The sequence below is a fragment of the Nyctereutes procyonoides genome, unplaced genomic scaffold, assembly GCF_905146905.1.
Source record: "Nyctereutes procyonoides isolate TBG_1078 unplaced genomic scaffold, NYPRO_anot_genome, whole genome shotgun sequence".
In the NCBI taxonomy this organism is placed as follows: domain Eukaryota; kingdom Metazoa; phylum Chordata; class Mammalia; order Carnivora; family Canidae; genus Nyctereutes; species Nyctereutes procyonoides.
The window spans coordinates 25,883,313-25,895,224 of NW_026575136.1; the positions used below are offsets into that span (position 1 = coordinate 25,883,313).

General features: G+C 42.4%; 1 protein-coding gene across 1 annotated transcript in view; it reads left to right on the forward strand.

Moving 5' to 3' along the window:
- The window catches only part of LOC129495439 (zinc finger CCHC domain-containing protein 2), a 58,405-nt gene extending 48,105 nt beyond the window's left edge, over positions 1-10,300 (forward strand). The window contains exons 12-14 of the mRNA XM_055302921.1: positions 1,245-1,373; positions 5,793-7,271; positions 8,227-10,300. Coding sequence (XP_055158896.1) covers positions 1,245-1,373; positions 5,793-7,271; positions 8,227-8,294 — 1,676 coding nt within the window. The 3' untranslated portion in view covers positions 8,295-10,300. The remainder of the gene's footprint in view (positions 1-1,244; positions 1,374-5,792; positions 7,272-8,226) is intronic.
- Positions 10,301-11,912: the final 1,612 nt, after the last annotated feature.

Genomic DNA, 11,912 nt, shown 5'->3' on the forward strand with positions numbered 1-11,912 from the left:
CACAGTTCTTATAGGTTTAGTTTTCATTAGTCCAGTTTAATGCCAGACTGTTTGGCCACTGTGACACATTAAATGGTCTTCAGATCACCATTTCTGGTGACTTGCATCCCTTTCCCTAGTCGTGTTGTGACTGGTAATGCAAAATCCATTACCGCGTATAAATATACTCCAGATTACTTTTCTGTAAAATTATTACTTGCCCAAGTAACTCCTCTGCCATGTTTTTTTTTTTTTTTTTTTTACGGTCCCATGAGATTTTATGCAGTTTTCCTTTGGCAGTTTGGCATTTTATTACCCAAAGGCAATTAGCAACATTTACATTCTTAACGACTTTTTTCTTTAGTATCTACTCACCATTTGAGTCCTTGGGCTAGGCAAGGTCATGCGTAACAGTACTAACACTGTTATAAATTTAATGCCTTCAAAAGACACAGATTAGTCAGCTAGCATATTCATTACACAAAGCACATCTTTTTTTCTAACATTATTTTGTCCAAGTGATTACCTTTTGTTGCTTCTACCAGATTGCCGTAGAAATGGTTCACTCATCTATATAGTACTAGAATTCCTCTAGAATTCCTTATATGAGGACTTATATACTAAACATGTGTTCAATGCTTGCTGCAAGACAGAAGCTATGTTAGCTCCTGGGTTTACAGAAATGAATAAAACAGTTATCTAAGTGTGGGCCAGTGCAGGAATGTCCAGTACTAGGTATACCGATAATCTTTTCTCTGTGCTCAAAACACATAAGGCTAATTGGTCATGGCAGGTTCTGTATGACACCCCCTACCCCACCTTGTTGTGGGCCATAGTGATTTAATTGAATAAGCATTTTTGATGGTTCCATTCTTGAGTTCTATTAAAGAGTGAATTTTCCAACAAGCTCTGAGAATTTAAGATATCTAGGCTTAGAAAATGGCTCAATGTGCTGTTATTGAGCAGGCCCTACAAAGAACCTTAACTCTGATTTTTTAAAGTAAGATTGACTTGTTCCTCTGCCTTTAAAGTAAGATTGACTTGTTCCTCTGCCTTTAAGAGTGTATTTATTATTCAATTATTTTCAATTAAAACTGTGTTTTAATACTGAATTTTTCCTAGGTCAAGGACGAGCCTTTTAGGTGCTTCTAGAAAAACTGAAAAAGAAAACAAATTTTACAGCTGTAACTACTTCTAATAGTTCAATTAAGAAATTAATTTAACTACTTAACGTGATTTTTAAAAGATAGAATTGTTATTTTTAGATGTGAATTTGGACATTGGATCTGGACATGACACATGTGGGGAAACCTCTTCAGAGAGTTACAGTTCTCCCTCTAGCCCACGGCATGATGGAAGAGAAAGCTTTGAAAGTGAAGAAGAAAAAGACAGAGGTTTGCTCTCTGGAAGGGATATGGGGGTGGCAGAGGAAAATGTGTGTTGTCTCTTAAAAGCAGTCAAACATAAGTAATTTTTGTTCCTATAAATGTCATTATTGATTTTAAATTTAACTGGTATAAAGGGTGTCTTATGGACCACTGACTTGGCATTTCCTAGCAATGTTGATTTTTTTTAAAGCTTATTTCCCTGCATATGAAATTAAGTGGAAAGAAAACAGTCATGGTAAAATGGAGTTTAGTATAGAAAGATTGAAAGTGTGTGTGTTGCTAGAGGTACATATTTATAATTTATATATCTTCCTCATGTATCAATCCTTTTATCATTATTAAAATATCCTTTTTCTTTGTCTCTAATAACAGTTTTTGCCTTAAAGTCTATTTTATCTGAGAATAATGTAACCACTCTAGCTCTCTCTTGGGTATTATTTGCAGGATACTTCTTTTTTTGTTCTTTTACTTTAAGCCTATAGGTGTCTTTGAATCTAAAATGTATCTCCTGGGGATCCCTGGGTGGCGCAGCAGTTTGGCGCCTGCCTTTGGCCCTGGTCTCTGATCCTGGAGACCCGGGATCGAATCCCACGTCAGGCTCCCGGTGCATGGAGCCTGCTTCTCCCTCTGCCTGTGTCTCTGCCTCTCTCTCTCTCTCTCTCTGTATGACTATCGTAAATAAAAAAAAAAAAAAATGCATCTCTTATAGACAGCCTGTGGTTGGATTATGGCTTTTTAGCCATTCTGCCCATCTCTGCCATTTGAGCAGAGTGTTTAATCCATTTGATTTTACTGTAATTACGGATAATGTAGGATTCACATCTGCCATTTTGCCCTTTGTTTTCTGCATGTATTGTGTCTTCAGTTCCTCCTTAAAGAGAAGCTCAGAGTCAGCCAAAATTGAGAGTGCAGGCTTTCTCAGGTCTTTCCCGGGCTTACATACAGCCCTAGACATAATAAGCATGGCCTCTAGATTTTCAGGAATGTGTGAAAGAATTTCAAAGCTCCCTGTGGACATCTCATTCTTCAGGTTTTTTTTCTTTTATGTTTTTTGGTCAGCTTATTAGCCCCAACTAGTAATGCTGCCTCAGGCGGCCAGGTTGTTAAGCATTTGCTGCTGATTGATTGTGACAAATGCCCTGTGGTAAGCAGCTGTTAACATAGAATGAGCTCTAACTACTAGACCAACAGTGACATTTCTTAGGGGATAGGGCTTTTAGATAGCCCCAAACCCATGCTTCTTCTAGTGGCTGCTAGGTTGCTCATTTATATGGCTACTGTAGGTGTAAAAGTTTTCATTTGTAAAGCTACTTCTGAGCTGGAGAAAAGTACACTGGAATTAGGGCAAAGTAAAATGCCACAGCACTCATTATTCTTAAGAGATTCAAAGGCTTTTCTGGAATAAATACTCCGATTCCTGTAAGCCTTTAGTTAATTTCCAGACTTCTGAAGAGGCAATTTTGACAGTTTTTTCAGGATTCTTGTTCCTTTTATGCAGGAGTAGAGTGTCAGAGATCCTTACCCTACCGTTCTGGAAATGAGATCTCAAAAAGTGTATGTTGAATGAGGATATCATTCTTTACACATGATAAAGACATCTGATTGGTAACATCTTGGTTTTAAACATCTGATTAGGAACATTTTGGTTATAAGGTGTACCCATGCTAGTGGGAAGTATTAATAATGATTTTTCTTGGGCCACAAAGATCTATAGAGAGCCTTAGACCACAGCATTTCAGCCATGTGTGGCCTCTTCCTGGGCCGTGTATAGCTCTTTCCCAGACCCTAGCTTCTGTGTTAGAATATCAGGCCATGTCTTAGGGAGCTTTGACAGTAATGCTGCTGCATCTTGTACAATTAAAGTCAGTCTTTACTGTGCACTTGTTTTGAAGTCCTATAAAATGTAGTGTATAGTGACTCTACCACCAGTTCTAATCTGAGGCAGTAGTACTATTCTGATCTGCATTTTCCTCATGAAAAAAAAAATGGAAATAATTGCCCAGAGTTCTTAATGAAGGTTAAATGAGAGAATGTTGATGCCTTGTCCAGAATAGAATAGCTTTCAGTGTGTTTGATTTCACATGCTATGCTTGATTCTGTAGGATGTACTAATTAATAATCCTGGGGCTATTAGGCTAATAGTGTATACTTGGCCTCTTTGTCAGAATTGTTAGGAGTACATCTGTACACTTGGGCTATTTTGCAGCCTCCCCTTCCTGTCAGATAGGGTGAGTTGGTGGCCTGGATGGAGGAATTTGCCCTTTTTCAGATAGGCTCAGTTATCAAGTGACTAAATTGAGCCTTCCTTAAATGAAGAATCATTTGCGATATCTAAAACCAGCAGGAGGAAAATATCCACTGTGGTAAAAAGCTTTAATCATTTTTAGAAATTTGAGGGTATGAGAAGGTTGCTTTAAAAAGCATGTGACTTTGTTGTTCTGTTGTTCATAATGGGGTTTTTGTTTTGTGAGACTTCATACTTTTGAAAGCCAAAGCAAAAAAGGGAGAGACCATCTCTAATTAGCTAGGTTAGTCCTTAACAATGCTCAGAAAACCATTTGGGATCATTTAAATTCATGAGGCCATTTGCTGTGACTTAAGATTTAAAGAAAGCCCAATTCATACGGAAATTTAGTTAACCACCTGAAAAATGATTATGTACGTTGTCTTTGGACTTACATGTTTAACTGTGTATTCCTATGATGCTTACAGATATAGATAAAATGCCTTGAATAAGTTATTAGTTTTGGGATACTTTTTGTTTTGAAACATTTAGCAAGGAAGTTATTAAGGGAAGTTTATGCTAGAACCACTTACTCATAAATTGAACCTCTTCTTTCTAGATTATAATAGAGTTAGTAACACTGTTGACATTCCGTGTCACTAACCAGGTTCTGTTTAACCTTTCTTGAGGTAGGCTACTATTTATTTTTAGTATTGTTTCCAAAATTTTTAACATCTTCATTGACTATAGCTAGTTGTTACCTTAATATATGTAAACATTTTAAGCAGTGATATAGTTCTGCTTGTATTTATGAGCAAAAAAGATATTAAAATAGGCACTACATTTAATTGCATGGTTTTCCTACATATTATTGCAGTATTTGGGTTTATGATATCTACATATTATGAACTAGACTTCTTTTGCCCTTTTTATACCAGAAGTCAGGAAGCCAGGGGAAATCTAGATTGAAGCTATTTCTGTATACAAGCATAAGAGTGACTGCAGCAATAACACCATATGAAGTGTAATTTTGTATTTGCCTCTTTGCTGTTCTGTCATGGGAGAAGTGGCAGTGGTCTTATGTTTGTGTTGCTGCCTGTGTTCTAACACCGTTTGTTTTAGGACTTTAATAATAGTAACTTTACATTTTCTTTTCCCCCTGAAATAAAAGTAAGAATATTTATTCCATTCTCTTCCGTTCCCTACCTCTAGATATTTGGGTTGAGGGATAATCTTGTGACTGGGCTCCTTTACGTTGTATCATGTGTGTGAGACACACATGAAGACTTTGAGTTGGGCAGTGCAGAATACATATCAAGTGAATTGCCTAAAATTGATAAGATTCAATCCTTTTCTCAATAATAAGGTGATCTTAAATAAATCTCAGTGTTTATATTGTACTTCATTCAGGCTCCAGTTAAACTTTGGTTGCTCATCACTCCATGGATTTTTTTTTTATTATTAAAGACTTAATTTTCTTAGAGAAGTTTTAGCTTTACAATAAAATGAAGAGGAAGGTACAGAGATTTCCCATGTACTTCTGCTGCCATGTGTGTAGCCCACCCCGTTATCAGCACTCACTAGAGCACTACAGTTTTTACCAATTATGAACCTCCATTGATACGTTATTATCACCCGGCGCCCATAGTTGACCTAATGGATCATTCTTGGTGGTTATACCTTCAGTGGCTTCGGACAAATGTATAATACTTTGTATTTTCCATTACAGTGTCATACAGATCATGTCACTGCCCTGAAGTCCCCTGTACTGTACCTTTTCATCTCTGCCCTCAACTCCCCATCCTTGGCAACCACTGGTCTTTTTATCATCACCACGGTGTTGCCTTTTCCAAAATCTGTACATTTTTTAAACAAAGTCCATAGAAAGCTGGAAATTAAACGAAAGTCAGCTTGGCGATCAGGAAACCGAGGGACATATTTCCTTGTTTCAAACTGCAGAGTTCATTTTAGATATACTTAAAATTTGGGCCATCTGGGTGGCTCAGTCAGTTAAGTGTCGACTCTTGATCTCAGCTCAGAACTTGATCCTCGGGGTCATGAGTTCAAGCCCTGTGTTTGGCTCCACACTAGGCGTGGAATCTACTTTAATTAAAAAAAAAATAGATACGCTTAGAATTGATTTCTAGCAAGAGTTGGGAGTTATGCATGCTCTAACATCTGTTTGTATTTGTTTCCCTTAGACACAGACAGCAATTCTGAGGATTCTGGGAATCCGTCAACAACCCGGTTTACAGGCTATGGTTCTGTCAACCAGACCGTCACTGTCAAGCCACCTGTTCAGATTGCTTCATTAGGAAGCGACAACGGAGGCCTTTTAGAAGATCCCCTAAACCCACCCAAGTATCAGCATATTTCTTTTATGCCAACTTTACACTGTGTCATGCACAATGGTGCCCAGAAGTCTGACGTGGTTGTTCCTCCACCCAAATCGGCTGATGGCAAGACGATAGGGATGCTTGTTCCCAGTCCCGTTGCTATTTCTGCAATAAGGGAATCCACAAATTCTACCCCCGTTGGAATCCTGGGACCGACAGCTTCTACTGGAGAGTCAGAGAAACACCTTGAATTACTGGCTTCCCCATTACCCCTCCCGTCAGCGTTCCTCCCCCACAGCAGCGCCCCTGCTTTACACCTCACGATTCAGAGGCTCAAGCTGGCGCCACCACAGGGGTCTTCCGAGAGCTGCCCAGTGAACATCCCGCAGCAGCCCCCCGCAAGTCTGAGCCTCGGGTCACCAAGCACTGCCTTTCTTCCCGTCCACAGCCCAGGGACCTTCCCGGGCTCTCCTGTTGCTACCACGGACCCCATCACAAAATCCGCATCCCAAGTGGTAGGACTAAATCAAATGGTGCCTCAAATCGAGGGAAGCACTGGGACCGTCCCTCAGCCTGCCAATGTGAAGGTAGTTCTCCCAGCAGCCGGCCTGTCAGCCGCCCAGCCACCAGCTTCCTACACCCTGCCGGGCTCCCCCCTCGCCACCGGCGTGCTGCCCGGCCAGAGCTCCAGCGTGCTCAGCCCCGCGGCCACATCGGCCCCGAGCCAGGCCCCGGCCACCGGGCAGCCCGCCGTGCCCACCCACACCCCGGGCCCCGCCCCCAGCCCCAGCCCCGCCCTGACCCACAGCACCGCGCAGAGTGACAGCACGTCGTACATCAGCGCGGTGGGCAGCACGAACGCTAACGGGACGGTCCTGCCGCCACAGCAGCAGCTGGGCTCGGGGCCTTGCGGCTCCTGCGGGCGAAGGTGCAGCTGTGGGACCAATGGAAACCTTCAGCTAAATAGTTACTATTACCCCAATCCGATGCCCGGACCAATGTACCGAGTCCCGTCGTTCTTTACTCTGCCATCCATCTGCAATGGCAGCTACCTCAACCAAGCACATCAGAGCAACGGAAACCAACTTCCTTTTTTTCTGCCTCAGACTCCTTATGCAAATGGACTGGTGCATGACCCAGTCATGGGGAGCCAAGCCAACTACGGCATGCAGCAGATGGCGGGATTTGGGCGGTTCTATCCTGTGTACCCAGCACCGAACGTAGTTGCCAACGCGAGTGGCTCGGGGCCCAAGAAGAACGGGAACGTGTCATGTTACAACTGTGGTGTGAGCGGACACTACGCACAGGAGTGCAAGCAGTCGTCCATGGAGGCCAGTCAACAAGGTAATCATGAGAACTCCCAGAGGACTTGTTTTTGAATGTGCCCGTCCCCCCCACCTTACCGAGCACGGTCATCCTGTTGTGGCAGAAAGAGCTGGCGTGTGTTCATTGACCGATGTTGTGCTTTCAGTGACAAATCCGAAAATGCAGATGGGAAAACCTAGCATAGACCCAGGTCACACAGCACGAGGAAGTTGAGAGGAATTCAATTTCCAAGGAAGGCACAATAAACCACTGAGGCACTTTGGAAGGAATATGACGGGAGTTTGCGTTATATAATGTCAAATCTCTTGCTTGCAGCACTTTTTTTTTTTTAAGCTACAATCCCGTTTCATAGAATATGCAAAATTTTTAAATACAGAAGAAGTAGGAAGTGATGCAGGCATCTGACATGTAGGATTTTTAGTTACTCTTTAATCCATCCATGCATAGCCAGCTAGCCTCATGCACATTCCCTCATGGTGCCCTTTTCCCTCCCAGCAGATGCTTAAAAAATGCTACTGCATTTTCAGGAACAAAATATTTAAGCACTGGCTTGGGAGCAAGGGAATTATTTGAACTCTGCTTAATGTCATTACCACCAGAAACAAGAAAATGTTCTTAAATGAGTATGAGTAAGATGGCAAGTTCAGCGGAGGAGATGTCAGACTGTTATCTTGCCCTTGGATTTGGCTTTTGTCATTTTGCCAAATCTCATCCAGGGGGAAAACAAAGTCTTGAGTTGCGGGTGTATACTTGGCATTTTGAAAGGAAGCTTGAGTTTGATAGCTTTAGGTTGCACTTAAAGCACACACGTCACATTACTCCTTGAAGAAGGTAACTCGTATTTACCATTCTGGAACCGTAGTGGCGCGGAGGAAGCTGCCTTCTGCCGGCATGCCCGTTTGCTATCTTGTAGTGGTTTGTGATGCGTTGCGTTGTAAGCAGTGACTTAGCACTTCTGTCTTTCCCGTTTTAGGCACTTACAGACTGAGATACGCACCTCCCCTCCCCCCTCCTAATGATACGTTGGATTCTGCAGAGTGAAACAAGTAAAGCTTGACTGCTTAATACCCTGACGCGTGGGGGAGTCATGGTGGGGTGTGGAGGGGAGGAGAGGAAAGGTATTTTATTTGTGTTTCTTTGTCTCTACATTTCCTAGATTTCTATGCAGTTGGGAGTTTTCATTTCTCTTGTACCGATGTCCAAAACAAAAAAGAATGCATTGCTTTTGAGCCTCTGGTCTCCTGGTTCAACAACAGGCTTATCTGTATGATACATGTAATTTAAACATCCAGACAAACTATCAAAAGGAAAATGTTTGCTGTGCTTTTTTTTTTTTTACACTGAATACTTGCTGTGTGCAATGTTTACTGAATCTTTAAAACTGTGTATTTGACTTTTTTTTTACAACACTGGTGACAGTCATATGGTTTTGAAAAAGAGAAACTTCGCTTCTTCCACGCTCTTCTCACTTTCACCCTCAAGGACACATGTCTCCCTGTCACCTTCCTTCCAGCGGCCTGTGGCAGGGGCAGCTGGCCATGCAGCGGTCCACGCTTCCGTAACCTGCCCTGCCTGTAAATCGAAGGTGAAATGTTTCACCTTAATCTGAAAGGAGAAATCAAGTCCCCAAATTGTGTGTATATATGTACTAAAACAGCGTCACGTAAACACATATATGCAGTGCTTGTGGTCCAAATCAAAAATAAAGTGGAAGAGAGAGGAAGAAGTAAAACCATATGAAACTGAAAAAATAGGATGTCTGAAGTGTACAAAGAGCTTTTTCTTAAAAAACAAAAAACCACAAAACTTTTTACTTCATCATACTTTTTTAGCCTGTTGCTTCAGAGAGACATAAAGTGAACAAACTAGTGTGAGTGTTGTTCTGTGTGTCTGTGTCTGTAACGAAAGTCGACAGCTGATTTCACTTGTAGTCTACCATTGTGTCGTGCTAAAGAGACACTACCTGAGTAAAGATCTCTTCTTTTCTCACACCAACTGTAGCAGTGTTACGTTGTGTTTAAAATGTTTATTGCAATCTGAGCAGAAGCTCTGCTTTCTGCTAAAGTCAGGTTTGTTCCCTCACCGTCTCTCATAGCAAAGTCACTTTGATAACAGTTTACCACTTTGCTTGATTATAATGTGAAAGACTGAATTCTGAGTGTGTTAAGATGGTATTAATCATGTCAGTGTCATGTCACTAAGTTTAATGCTGCTGTTTAAAGAAAAAAAAATTTTTTTAAAGCCAATCTATGTACTAAATTGCTTCCAGGTAATTTTTGATTTCCTAAAGTGCACTGAGATTATCTGGAAGACTGGGTGTATTTTTGGAACTGCTGCATTCAACAGCAATGAGCAACTACCACTGTATAGTCCTAGGTTTGGGGTCGGGGCTGGTTTTGTTTTCCCATTCCTCAGTACGGAGCAGAAATGACAGATTTTTGTTGTGTGAAGTAACGTTGGTATACAGCAGAGGAACTTAAATACTTGGTCTTGGTTCAGAAGCCTAACAGATTGCTAGATGAAAGGAAAAACTTGAAGAAAAAAGAAGCTTCATTTAATGCTTCATAGGTAGCGTTTATATTTATAGCAGCAATGTACATTTTGAAACTAACTTTCAGGGTGGGAGTTAAAGGGGAAAGGGGGTGGGGGTGAAGGGGTAGATGAAAGCTTTAATTTAAAAAGAAAAAAGTTCGAGTAAAGGAAATTATTTTGATTAAATATATTTTATTTGATCTGGGTATTTTTGGACCATATTATTAAATTAATTGTTAAGCTGCAGTTGAGCTGTTCCAGTGAGAGTTTTGATAAGCCACGTATGGACCGCATTGTGAATCACTTGCCAGTTGTACTTTATGGAGCTTATTTTATGATTTAAGATACTGTACTGTACATAGGAGGTATGTTACCTTCTCCTTATTTGTATGTTTACCATATACTTTGATATTTGAAATGTTATGTACTGGAAAGGCCACTTATATTTCTAGAACAGATTGGATTTTATGCAACCCTTTTTCCTTGAATTAACAGCAATAAAAAAGTGAAAAACAGCTTAAGAATTGTGGTTTATTGCAAATTTTGTTAAAAGTGAAAGTAGGAGGACATCACGAACATGGTGATTCATTTTCTCTCTTTAAGGAAAGCAGCCCTTTTTCCCCTGGAGCGCGGGGCAGTGAATCCCAAAGGTTTTCTTACCATCTGGGTGTTGGCTCTTCAGTGTTTCGTCCCCAGCAGGCCCACCGTGGGTCTCCTGCGTGTCTGGGCCCAGAGTGGCGTGGCGGGGGGAGGCTGCCCTGGCCAGAAGTGGGGAGGACCTGCTTTACTTTGTCAGGCATCTTACTAAGGACTGTGTTTCCAGGCAGCTCTCAGTATATGCAGTAGGGAGTAGCCTTTACTCCACTGGCTCTGTCTTCTCTGACCCAGTCCCGAGTCCATTTCCTGCACTCGGTGATTCACGGGGAGATGGTCTTAGCGTGTAGTCCAGTCATCGGCTGGTGCGGATGGCTGGGGTCCCTCCAGTTGTCACCCAACATTCTTAGTAGTGGACACTTGGGGACTCAGCACCCAAGGCAGCAGACAATTGTCCAGAGCCACCTAGGGAAGGTTCCCTCTGGGTCCATTTGGGCAGCGGGCTTGGAACCGTCCCAGGATCCCTGATGGTGTCCAGAGCACAGCTTTCCCCTTAGCCGATGGCACCTGCCAGGGGCACACGTCCCAAACTGCCCTCCTTAACACATAGGCTGCCGAAGGCGCTGGTTCTGTCCCCTCCCCAGCCCCCCTCTTTCCTTTGCTGCTCCAAGGAGAACCCATTGCCCAATGCTTGGTCATTCCTGTGCTTTGGTTCTCTCCCATCTCAGATCCTCCTACCTCCCATGAACAGTGTGTTCCTTTTCTCGAGCTTTATAGAAAAGGTGTCTTTTTCATAGTCTTCTGTGATTGTCTCTACTCATCTGGTTTTGCGGTCCTGATGTTACATTCTTGCAGTTTATTTTCCCTAACTTGACAGTGTTCCATTGCATAGGGGGACACACACACAGACACAGTGCATCCATTCTGTCCACAGACATTTGGGTGATTTTCATTTTCTTTGCTCTCACGGGAGCTGTTTGCTACCAGTCTCCTGGTTCATGTGTGCAAGAATTCTCGAGGCCTTAAATCCAGGAGTGCAAGTGCCAGGCTGTAGGATATACTGACCTACTCAGTTTTCCAGGATTTGCCAAATCATTTTCCAAGTGATTAACAGGCTGACCACATCTGATCCAGTCCCTCTGTCCCTATCCTGACACCCTCCCAAACTGATGTGACGGTCCATGGAAGGCATGGCACAGGACAAGCAAGGGTACCCTGGCTCTGTGGAGGAAGGGCTTGTGAAGAGGGGCAGGTGGCCCAGGACCGCATCAGGGTTTTGTGGCTGGGGAGGTGGGAGGAAGAAACCAGGGCAGTTTGGCAGGGAAGGGAACATTTTGAAAGAGTTGTGAGGTTTGTGGTTCAATAGACAAAAAGATTCAGGCTGGAGATTGTGATATTGATTGAAAAATTGGAAACTACCAAGTTTTAAAGAGAGGAGGAGCATGTCAACGATGGTATTTAAAGAAACTTGGATGGTTGAGGAAGGACGGTCTGGCCCTTTGGACACTGGTTAGGGTGTGGGTGAGGCAGCAG